This window comes from Diplotaxodon limnothrissa, linkage group LG23 (genome assembly GCF_057381915.1).
Source record: "Diplotaxodon limnothrissa isolate DT_005_m linkage group LG23, D_limnothrissa_male_GT1.1, whole genome shotgun sequence".
In the NCBI taxonomy this organism is placed as follows: Eukaryota; Metazoa; Chordata; class Actinopteri; order Cichliformes; family Cichlidae; genus Diplotaxodon; species Diplotaxodon limnothrissa.
This window is the reverse complement of record NC_140617.1, coordinates 17394888-17407648: the sequence shown is the minus strand read 5'-3', so window position 1 is coordinate 17407648 and position 12761 is coordinate 17394888. Positions and strand designations below refer to the sequence as shown.

Genomic DNA, 12761 nt, shown 5'->3' with positions numbered 1-12761 from the left:
TGGAAGGAAGAAAAATAGGGTCAAAATTCGTACTTGTAACTTGCAGGGTTTTTTTTGGCTAAGTCCACACACAAATCTTTTTTACGCACACACAAATTCTTTTTACACATACAAATCTTTTTTTACACACACACAAATTCTTTTTACACATACAAAACTGATTTACAAGTACAAAATATTTATGACCACATTTTGAGCCCATCGATTTGTTTGGTTTTGAAAGTGACAACGAAGGAAAGAAGCTGAGAGTGGATGACGTAGCCATCCTGAGCCTGTTCGTATCCAACACTGGAGAAGAGGACTTGGGTGGTTTTAGTGCGCAGGAAGATGGTGGTGAATGACTGACTTTTCTTCTTGTTAAAGCTGTGTCACTGCACCTGAGCCTAAAAGGTAGTCCGAATCTACTTTTCTGGTGTGCTGTAGCTTATTGTTATGTACTACATTTGTTATTCATTTATGAAGCACAGTACATGTTTCATACTTGTAATTACTGCTACTTGTACATATACCTAAAAAGTTATGCAAATATGTACCCATAACTTGTTTTTCAAAATATTAATAAAAGTGATGTCTCCAAACAGCCATCTCTTTCCTGACAATTCCCTTTGTGCATATTCTCTTACATATGATAAGTCAACATTGAAACACCTGCGGCTTTTAGTCAGGTGCGGCTAATGTATTTACAAAACAGGATTTTCCCCTGATTTGAGCTTGTGCGGCTAATATTCAGGTGCGCTTTGTAGTCCGGGAAATACGGTACATAAAGTTAGATAAGTTGTGATTGCCTGCCTCTATTGGGATCATCATCCTTGCAGTTATGTAGAAACAAAGGGGGAAATGAATCCACATTCTTACTTTTGATAAATTTGTTACTTCACACAGCTGACCTGCTGAACATAAAGCAAAGCCAAATGTCACGGTTATGGGTCATGTTGACCCAGTATTTTCAGTTTCTTATGTTTTTTGGTATTGTTCTGTATTGTGATTTATGTCTGATTCTTTAGTTATCCTGTTTTGATTATTATTACAAATCTGTGTCAGTTTATTCTGGTCTAGGGTTTAGTTCTTAGGTTTTGTGTCCCATGGTTAGTATAGGTCTAGTTCTGTGTCTGCATCTTTGTGAGTTGTTCCCTGTTTTATTTTGAAGGGCTATGTCTTATGTCAGTGTGTCAAGCTTCGCTCCCCGTGTCTCGTTAGCCCTAATCTTTCCCAGCTATGTCTCCCTCTTGTTTTCCATTCTCTGACTATGCCTCAGTGTATTTAAGCCCCGTGTTGCTTTGTGTCAGTGTTGCGTCGTACCCTCAGAATCACCTGTGTGTTCTTGTGTTAGCAATCTCAGTTTGATTCATGTTTTGTTTTGCGCCAGTAATAAAGCTGTGGTCTTTGAGTTGCATTCAGTGTCCGAGTCCTGCATTTGGATCCTCACTTCCGCCTGCCCGCACACAGAGCCCTGACACCAAATACCAAAAGTTGTGGAAGTAGATGCTTCTGTAAATTGATACCAATTTAAAGCTATTATAAGTTACAGATATCAGTATTCTAGGTGATGTTTACTGTAAATTGTACAATACAGCACAATTTGTGCTTTTTTTCTGTGGTGTTTTGAGTTCTAGTAGTATTTGCCTGTATTTACTTTACACATTGAGCTTTGTTGTACTTTCTCCACCTCTCTGAGTTAACTACTACAACCTGATACCTGTATCCTTGACACTATTCTGCTATTACACATGCCAGTCAGCAAGCAAGCTCACATACACACTGTTCCTGACTTACCAGATCACTCAAGCAAGAATCCACATACCCGTCGAACTTTATCTTCCTCACGCTTTCCAACTGATTTTGTGTTTCTTGTTTTTCTACGATTTATTTCTGTTCATCAGCTTTTTCTGTTGTCTTCTTCCTTTCGGATTTTCTTGAACTGTTCAGCAGAGGATGGCTTTAAGTGTGTGCACTGTTTGCCTTGGAAGCTTCAGTGCGACAAAGAGAGCTTGAGAGATGGGAGTGTGTCATCTGAAGTGGGAGGAGGATAGATAGTGATAGTAGTAGTAGGTTTTAAATGACACAAAGACTGTAAATGTATTATTTCCAAATAGACAACACAAATTGAACCAAACTAATTTTATGTTTATGTAATTTTTTTGTTACTGACCCCAAGACATGTCCTTACATAGCTATTTCAGCTGTAAATAACTTAATTATGCATGTCAGGGGGAGGAGAAGTCATGTGTAAAATTGCACAAATCAGAGTCAGTACTTATCTTGTGAGCAAGTTGTAAGATAGGATTCATACACATTCAGGTAATGAGCAGACAAGACTAGCCCATTGTGCTCCTACACATTCTTAGATATAACTAAGTTATAGGAAGTGCTTCAGTTACAGTCTGAGGGCTTTTCCTGAGGCCTGTGCTGTTGTAGCACAAATCTGTAAATCTAGACCAATGACAGAACAGATAAGTCTGGGAGTTTTTTCATACCACTTGGCATAGACATGTTTTGGATTCCTGTCATGGATTACTCAGTGTCTCTTGTTCTAAATACTGACTTCAGATCAATCTTTAAAATGCAACACGCATGGACTTGTAGGAGAGTAGACATAAACAGTCCATGGAATGTCAAGAAATCGTGTAGTTGAATAAAAATCTACCCTCTGCCCACATTGGCTACCTATAACTAATTTTATAGCAATTAACTCAGTGCATCAACATCAGACTGCAAATACATACAATACATGTGAAGACTGGTGAACACAAGTGACTCTCTGTGCTTATTTTTTAGTTTAGTCAGTGTGATAAGAAAAAAAAAAGTTTTTTCTGTTTGCAGGCATATCATGACTGAACTAATTGAAACAGAAAGGCTGTATGTTGAGGAGCTGCAAAGCATCATGGAGGTATAGTATTTCAAGTGACTGAGATCTTTGTATCCATTTTACATGGTTGTGGCTTATTTGCATCCAAAAAGCTGCCGACCTGAACTGCTTACTTGGAATTGCACCTGTTTTACATCTTGAGAACAAAGCTACTACAGTAAACAGTCCTTAAATCTTCTAATCATCTCCCAGAATTGTTATAGAATTTTAAAAAGTTCTTTAACTGTTAAAGGATCATTCTAGGTAGACACAGTTTACCTATTGTTTTCATACACATTGGATCTAGACTGACATTCTCTCAGTTTCCTGCCACTGCAAAAGTAGTGCAAAGAAAATGTAAAGAAAAAGCAATGCAGAAGTGACTACACCCTTGTACAATGCTGTGGTATGTAATGCAGTAAATGTAATTCGTTTCTCAATCAAAAAAGGAGCAGTGCAAAAGTACTTTTTTAGTGTATTTGTTTTTTTTATACTGATGTCTCTGAAGTGAGACTGACTGATTTTTACATTTCGCTGTTGTTTCTTTATTATTTCATTTTTTGAACCTCCCTCTCACCCTGATTCCCAGGGTTATTTTGCAGAGCTGAATAACTCTGAGCTTAGCCACCTCATGCCACCATCACTGGAGAACAAAAGAGATGTGCTGTTTGGAAACCTGCCGGAGATATATGAATTTCACAACAAGTAGGTGGAATTTACTTTATTTTGCCATTGGCCTCGACATATACACAACTATAACTTGGAAACACTGATGTCAGCAAAGATATATCACAGAAAACTGTGATATATGAACAACTCCTCTTTTAAAGGATTACCAGATGACTGGTAATGTGCCTTCTCTTAAAGTATCTTTTGCCTGGAGAAACATATTTCACTTGATGGCAAATGTGCATCATTCAAATAGCTGTCAGTTTGTACTATTAAATGATATACCGGTTGCACTCAGGTAATCCTGTAATTTTAAACCAAAAGCTCTCCCTAAAGAATTTCTAAAAAACTGGACTAACAGGAAGTCAAAGCATGCACTGCACACAAACCACACCTCCCCATTGCTTCTTGTTAAGGCAATCATGTGTGGTTCATATCAGTATATGTATCTCTGTGAATTTATTTAAATATCAAAACCTGAGAAAATGTGTAAAATGTATTTAAAAACAGAATACACTAATTTGCAAATCTCATGTTTTACTGACAGTAGAAAACAGAAAACATATCAAATGCTGAGAGATTTTATTATTTCATGAATTCAATGGTAGTACGACATCTCTTAACAGATCACTTTGATGATTAGTTAGATTTACCAACTTAACTAAGATCTAATTAAAAGACTAAAGTAACTAGACCTAAAGATTATGTAATTTGCATACACCTAATTAGTTTTAAGTAATTGGGATGCAATGTGTATTGTTTTCTTACTTTGTTTTCATGTATTTTCTGCAGGACATTTCTCATGGAGCTGGAGAACTGTGCAGAGAAACCAGAGCTGGTTGGAACCTGTTTTCTGAAAAGAGTGGGTATTTAGAAATACCCGCAAGTACCTGTAAAAGGGTTTATATTAGTACTTCCTTTACGTTAGTGGTTACTTTTTTCTCCATGGCTATAACAGTGCACTTTTAACAGTACAAGGAATAACATGATATATTTTGCTCTTACTTTAAATGCACCCACACCAGGGACACTTGAATACTTTTCCTGCCATATCTGAGAAACTAATGACATAATGGAAAAAATATGTCTCTCACTAGCAATATTTGTTGTTCTTTAATGTGAAAAAAAATGTCCAGCCAACAATTCACACATTGACAGAGCAAACATTTGTTCCAGTTTCCAAGTATCAACTCCTCAGTCCAGTGAACCAAATGCTGCTTTGAAATATGAGAAAAGGTACCCGAAGGATCTGAGGACAGGAACTAATGAAACCTTTAAGGTTTTGCAGGTGAAACTGAAAATAGACACCCTCCAGAATCAGGTGTCTGGAAAATGAATTCCTTGCCAGGACCTCAGGTTGTAAACCTTAAACGTCTTTAAGGCTGAGACGTGGCATGGAGATAGCCATTTTTTTTTTTTTTTTACAAAAGAAGTTAAAGGTCGAGACTTGACAATTCTTCAAAAATAGGCAGATAAAGAGTAATGAGATCTTCATTAAAGGTCTGCGGGCTAACAGGCAAGGAGTCTTGATTACTGGCGCAAATTCGCACTTCACTGGGCATGTAGAGAAAGTAAGGAGAAGCAGATTTTTATCACAGATGATCTATTCATGGGCTGAGACTTAACAACAATATAGAGCAATGATAGTTATTCAAAGCCATAATCTTTTGTCATCTAGTTATCATTAGACAGGTAAAACCAGACCTTCCATTCTTTGAAACAGGGAGATCTGATACTGTGAATCGAATTTGTTCATGCTTAGCATTGACATACTTATTGTGTTGTCTTTGGTTTGTGTGAAATCCATCAACAGAGACTTAAGAAAACACACAAAGCTGTAAGTTTTTATGTTAAAAAACTATTTACATAATAGTGAGAAGTTACTGCACACATAATCTAATTTCCCAAGTCGGGGAGGAGCCAAGTCTTTAACTTACAGATTTGAAGTTCTAAAAGTACTAATACACAGAGACTTCAGGTGAGCCATTTATCATAGATCTATCATAAGTCTAGTTTTTTAGTTGGAACCTTTTTCTCCAGGTTTTAAAGTCCAATACTTTGTATTGTTGTACGGTTGTTTTTATTCAGATAACATGCGAAATTACAAAGATGTTCACTCTATTTTTGCACAACAAATTTGTTGTCTCGATTCATATCCTAGAGGGTTCCTTTAATATTCATATAAATTCATAGAAAGGTGGCAAACTTTTAAAACTAAAGATTGAATTGAACAGAAACTGAGAAACCAAATAGCCTTCCCTCTTCTCACTTGGACATGTGTTTGTGCTCTCAGAAAGAAGAGCTTCAGGTGTATGAAAAGTATTGTCAGAATAAACCACGCTCTGAAATCCTCTGGAGGCAGTGTGGGGACAGCCTGTTTTTTCAGGTAAAACACACACACACGCGCACGCACACACACACACACACACACACACACACACACACACACACACACACACACACACACACACACACACACACACACACACACACAATTTCAGGTGACTACAACTGTTAGTTGATTTCTACAACTTCTTCTTAACCTAATCTGAGATGGTAGCTAACTTTACAAATCTGTTAAAAAACTAGGCCGAACCCTGAAGTTGTTTCACTGAACCCTCAGTAATGCTTCATGCTACTGGCCTCTGAGAAAGACTTTAGAGCACAGCACCTACAATGTTGGTGTTCTGTTTGGTGACTTAACCTCACAATGCAGCTGTAACAGGTTAGAGTTCGATGAGGCTTCACGTGCCACTTCTTGATCAACAACATTTGGTTTGTGAGAACAGGAATGCCAGAAGAAGCTGGATCACAAACTGTCTCTGGATGCCTACCTGCTGAAGCCTGTCCAGAGGATCACCAAATACCAACTCATGCTGAAGGTGTGTTATGTGGTTATAAGATGTAATTTAAAAGGAACTAACCAATTAGTTCAGTACATTAATGTTATTTTTTATTCTTTGTATTTATTAGGCTAGTTATCATGCTTCTAATAGATATCCAGTCTCTATTTACCATGAATAATTTAATTTAAAAGATAATTAAACAACCAAGTATTTGATTTTTCTTCTTTTTTTGGTCAGCCTAACCAAAAAAAAACATTTTTACTTTTTATAAAATATAACAGAAGCAAGAATATGAAAAACCTTTTATTAGTCACTTACATTTCATCCTGAACCTAAAGAAAAGCCTTCATCACCACTGAAGCTTGCTAAGTCATTGATTTCATTTATTTTAAGTAAAAAAAAAAAAAAATTCCCATTGAGTCAATTGTTGGTGAGAATGGAAAATAAATAAAGAAAAAGAAACCTGTGACACAACCAGAGTGATGGTTTATTCAATACTAGAGGAACTGTTCCTGGAAAATGAGCTGATATCCACAACGTGATAGCCCTGTTATCTCAGTCTGTGTTTATTATTAATTCTGCCTTTCACCTGCATCTTCTCTCCTCCCCTTCTCCTCTCCTCCTCTTTGGGACTTTAGAAATATTGATATCCAGTCAATTCAGTCCAAATAATTATACTATTCGCATAACCCAAGAAATGATATGAACTGTTATATTTATGGCAAGAAATTTGCCATTTTCTTAAACAAATGTTGGGTGAAATATTAGCCATGTTCAATGTAGCAATGTGGAACTGTTGTAGCATTTCGAATAATCTGATGGCTTTTTCATTGGGCCATTGGCATGTCCTGATAAGAGGGAGATATAAGAATCGACCCTATAAGTAATAATAATAATAATAATAACAATAATAATAATAATAATAATAATAATAATAATAATAATAATAATGATGATAATAATAATAATAATAATAATAATAATAATGATAAGTGCATGTGATTTTTGTTCCACGTCACTGTTAGACAGTAGGGTTATATTTCTGATATGGACTGACAAAAGAAGGCGGTCCTAAAGATAGGGAATTTGTCATTAACTATGATTCTACATCAAGATTGACATAAAGTTTATTTGCTCCTCTGTTCTTCTCTTTCTTTGGTTTGTATTTTGTGCCCTTGATCTTTCTAAACCACTTCCACTTTCCCGTCTAACAGGAGATGTTAAAATGCAGTAACGGTGAGGGGATGGCTGAGTTGGAGGAGGCTTTAGCCACCATGCTGGACATCATTAAGTCTGTCAATGACTCCATGCACCAGATAGCAATCACTGGCTTTGAGGTCAGTGTACAGTAGTCATCATCATCATCATTAAAGTTCTGAATGATTTACACTGTGAAAACGAACTTGAGTTAGAGGGCTGTTATTCCACTCTCGTTACTCAGCCTCTAATTCACCGTGTGATGTCAACTGACTTGACTTTCTTCACTTTAGAGCAATCAGATTACTATAACTTGTCACCTTCCCGTTGTGGTACAGTCATGTGAAAAAGTGATCTAATGGAAAGTGTTTGCTTTCTGAAATATTTTAGTGAGCAAAATTGGAATCCTCTTTGTCATAGAGCCTATTGATGAACAGGAAACACTGAAACACGTGTTCCAGAATGTGGATGATGGACTTTTTCTAAAAGTGTTTTCCTATGTTTTCTTTCCTATGTTTTTGGGCTTGCTGTGCCATTTGAAAGACTTTTTATCCCTGCCAAGAGCGTAGTTCAAGAAACCTGGAAAAACATGTACATCATAAGATGGATCTATTTAGTTATGCAGTAGTACATGTTTTTGTGATTAAAGTCAGTATCATGTAAACCATTTATTCCCATTAAAACAACAACAAACAATGTCTGTTGCTTACATTTTTAAAAGTCACTGGTCACACCATAAATTCAGTGTTAAAACCTGAATCAAATATGTTTAATCAGCAGATTTTTCTGTTTTTTTCACACTACTAATGCTATTCTTTTCTATTACAAGTTTAGCACTGAATGTACCTAACTAGGGATAAAGTAAAAAGAGTTTTTGGGCAAGTCTCAACAGCTTTTGCACACCCGGGCCCTATTTCAGGAAGCCGGTTTAGTGCAAACTCTGAGTAAGTATACCCTGAGTTAACGAAAACTCTGGTTTTTGGTTTCACAAAGTGAGTTTAGATTAATTCTGAGTGAGTTACTATGACGACACACTCCGTGAAGCTAACCTGCCCCCTAGCAGGTTTACTTCAACTAACCCTGACCTTCTCCGCCTCTTTGTCGGAAACCTGACTGTAGGAAGTGTCAGACATGGCGTGCCCCGTCCTTGAAGAGCCAGTAGATGTTGAAGCCCAAATTCTCCGCAGAGCTCTCCGCCGGGAGAGAGTGATTAGAGCGCGTTTGGACATTTTATCATTTCCTGATGATTTTCTGTGTGAACGTTACCGTTTTTCAGCACAATCTATAATTTATTTGAATAACATCCTCAGGCCTAATATTGCTCATGTGACACATCGCGGACATTCTCTCAGTTCTGTACATATTATTTGTATTGCACTTCGGTTTTTTGCAAACGGGAGCTTTCTGTATAATATTGGTGACGCTGAGCACGTTTCCAAGGCTACCGTCTGTCGGGCAGTCAGGAATGTTACAGTTGCACTGAAACGTCTCCTGTACTCGTTTGTGGTGTTCCCCGGTCATAGACCCACAAGATTTATCAAAGAGGGATGCCACAAAATTGCAGGTAGCAGGATGAACAAAACTTAATTCATGATGTGGTGATACTTGAACTACTACTTAAATTTTACATTTATTCTCACGGTTCCCAGGCGTGATTGGCTGTATAGATGGCACTCACATTCCAATCATTGCTCCTTCAGTAAATGAAGGAGACTATGTGAACAGGAAGTCTTTCCACAGCATTAATGTACAGGTACATAGTTCCCTGTAGCATTTCAAACTAACAAATTATTCCATTATAGTAATGGATGCTAATTTGTTTTCTCTGCACTGTGAAGATCATATGTGATGCTGCCAACATTATCACAAATGTGGAAGCCAACTGCTCAGCCTCTGTGAGTGGTGGTGGTGGAGGACCCCCACCTGTTTTTCGGGCCTCCGCTTTTTTTCTGTTGGCTATAACGGGTCACATTTGAGCATACAGAGTAAGCAAATATGTACTTGTAATGTGCTCAGATAATTTCAATAAGTGCTTACAGAAAGAAAATTAATGTAGCCTCTAACTGCAATTGGTTTACATCGGACAAACAGACCAAGCACTATGGCTCATAATACAATTACACCTTACCTGTTTGGACTATATTTTTACATTTCATTTTTACTTGCTGCCAGGAACGTTTGGGGCCTGTTGGGTTGCACCTGCGCTCACATCACATCACGAAATCAAATGTATAAATTAAAAAATAAAATAAAATAAAATAAAATAACGTGTTATATGGGTGGAAATCCCTAGATCAATGTTTATATTAACACTCACGCATTGACTCTGTCGGCTATGTTTTGCCATGCATGCTCCCTTTGTTTTGCAGCTGAGGCTGTGTTACTTTTTTTCCGCAAAATTTGCATGTTATCGGCATATGCTGCCATCAGAATTTCGGCCTCAAGCGCTGTGAAATACATTGACCGCGCCTTCTTTCCCTCCGTCTCCATGGTGACTCGCTTAATCTGTGCTCCACTAATCAGGGCTTTATGTATCCTCGTGCGCGCGCTTAACTTGGGGTTAAAGCAACTCCGCGTTGCCTGAACTAATTGTTATCAGCCTTTCTGAAACCGAATATTCTGAGTCGGACAGTTCGGGGTTACTCAACCCTGAGTATCGTTTTTCACTCTGAGTTTTCTAAACCGGCTTCCTGGAATAGGGCCCAGGTTTTCAAAATTTAGGTTTAGAATAACTCTTCAAGTTTTAGCAGGTTTAATGGGAATCTTTTATGACCTGCCATATTCAGGTCTCCTCATAGATGATATCTGGGCTAAGATGTTTGCTCTGGCAAACATCCAAATTCCTTCTTCCCTTAAATGAGTTGTGATTGACTGGGTGTGGGTGGGGTTACATATCACTGGGGGTATCTTACCAGCGCCAGCATGTGCATTCAGATCATTGTTAACACATGGAAGTGTTGTACTGTTCATACAAAAAGTATGCTTAAATAATGAGCTTTTGTTGCCAACTTTTTGTGCCATAACTGAACTGAAGCTGTATTAAAACATTTACTACTGCGAATAGTTATGCCCCCCCCCCCCACCACCACCACCACCACCACAAAAAAAAATGTGTTTCACAGATCTGACAGTCTTTTGATGTTTGCAGGGAAATCTGAGTGAACTGGGGAAGCTGCTGATGCAGGGATCCTTCAATGTGTGGACTGACCACAAGAAAGGCCACAGCAAAGTAAATTCCCACACTCCTGTTTTACCAGTGTTGAATATTGCCCTATGGATGTCCTGTCGTTTACCTTAACATTAGTTAGTCGCAATGAACAAGTCTGGATACTTTACATTCATTAAGATGCAAGAAAAATAAATACATCCTTCTTAGCTTTACATATTTCAGAGTGAAATAAAAGCAAATAGGAGACCAGTCTGAGATTACCTGACTGGTTGTCGAGTGGTTGCTGGAGACTGCTGATTGTTGCCAGTGGAAAACAGTTGCAAAGAGGGTGCTGCTGTGAACAATTTTATGCTGCCAACTAGGGATGGGTATCGAAAACCGGTTCTTGTTGAGACCCGGTTCTCACTGTTTCAATTCCTTGGAATTGTTTGCCATTTTTGCAAACGATTCCCTTATCGATTCCAGTCGCCCCGAATGACGTCACCACGTTGCTGAGCGTCATTTACCTGGCAGGAAACATGGCGCCTAAGCGGCTCAAACGCTCAAAAGTTTGGTTATACTTTACGAGAACGGATGACAACAGGGCAACTTGCAATACTTGCAAAGTAGATATTTCATTTAAGGGAGGAAACACTACGAGTATGCAAAAGCATTTGCTCACAAAACACGCGATGACCTTAAATGAATGTTGTGTTTTTAATTCCGCTCCGGACTCGTGAATCTCAACCCAGCAGCAGCGGTAACGTTTGCACTTCCTCTCCCGTTAATGCGGCAGGTAAATAATCAACTAACAGTGCATTTTATGTTAGCGCGATCTGCCTTATTACAAACCTGCCATTACTGTGCATTTAGGTGACCATGTTGAGAGAGACAGACAGAGTCTGGCTGGCTCAGATGCTGGCAGTTCTCGCTGCAGTCTACCGGTAGCGTCTCCTTTCAGGCCAGGATAGACGAATGTCACCCAGCAGTGACTAAGTTTGTGGTCAAAGGCTTGCACCCATTTGCCACAGCAGATGCCCCGATTTTTGGTAAGTGAATGTGTTTAATTGTAGGCAGGGACATTACTGGATATTCTTGTGTAATTGCTGCAGAATAATTTATGTTATACTTTGTTATTGCAACAGAAGAATATTTATTTTATTATTTTACATTTACAATTTTTTTCCCGGGGACCCTGTGACACCCCATTAAAGAGCCGTAGGCTGGATCTCTTAAGATCTCACTGCTGGGTTTGTAAGGCCTATCTTGTTTAAAGAGAAGATGTAAAACAAAGTTCTAAGCTAATCGACCTTAGTGTTCTCCTTTTTAAAAAAGAATCGATAAGAGAATCCATAAAGAATTGAATCGTTAAACATAATCGAAAATGGAATCGGAATCGTGAAAATCTTATCAATACCCATCCCTACTGCCAGCAACTACCAGTCACTTATGGAGCACATTTTTCCATCACAAGCAGAGGTTGCCAGATGATTGCTGACAGGTCTCTAGGCTTAATTAATCTGCAGCTACAGTTTACCTTTCATAAACAAGGCTGTGTATGGCCTTTACTGCAGAACCTCGATCACTTTTTTTTTTCTTTTCAGAGGAAACAGGAGCTCTATAATTTGATGTGTCAAATTATGACAATCACTCTAAAACACTTTGTGGAAACCGGATCAGTTGTGTCCAAAGCACAACCAAACCATAAGCAAGCGCATCTAGAGAAGATCATCACGCTTTCTTGATGAGAAATGGCAAGGCACCTCTATCATTGATACAGAAATTGCTAAATAAGGAATGCAAGAGCACAGCCAGCAGGAGGCCAAAACTCAGGGCTAAACCATGCCAGCATTTCATAGCGAATCATTGGAAAAAAGGACGAGCGTATTTAAGATGAAGAACATGTATTTCATTTCCTCTTTTTCAACATAAAGAACCATCATAGCATTCAAGTTTGTCCTTGGAAGCATTATAATGCAATACTGTTTTGCAGTTTATGTTATCAGTTGATGATTAATAACCGAGACACAATGGAAGCGAAGCTAAAGTGGCTCGG

At 38.2% G+C, this 12761-nt stretch overlaps 1 protein-coding gene across 1 annotated transcript in view; it reads left to right on the top strand.

Annotated features, from left to right (window-relative positions):
• Positions 1–12761, top strand: part of mcf2l2 (MCF.2 cell line derived transforming sequence-like 2) — a 91744-nt gene that overhangs the window by 40324 nt on the left and 38659 nt on the right. Inside the window, exons 16-22 of the mRNA XM_085349024.1 lie at positions 2821–2887; positions 3435–3550; positions 4307–4376; positions 5808–5900; positions 6304–6396; positions 7575–7697; positions 10706–10786. Of these exons, the coding sequence (XP_085205150.1) occupies positions 2821–2887; positions 3435–3550; positions 4307–4376; positions 5808–5900; positions 6304–6396; positions 7575–7697; positions 10706–10786 (643 nt within the window). The remainder of the gene's footprint in view (positions 1–2820; positions 2888–3434; positions 3551–4306; positions 4377–5807; positions 5901–6303; positions 6397–7574; positions 7698–10705; positions 10787–12761) is intronic.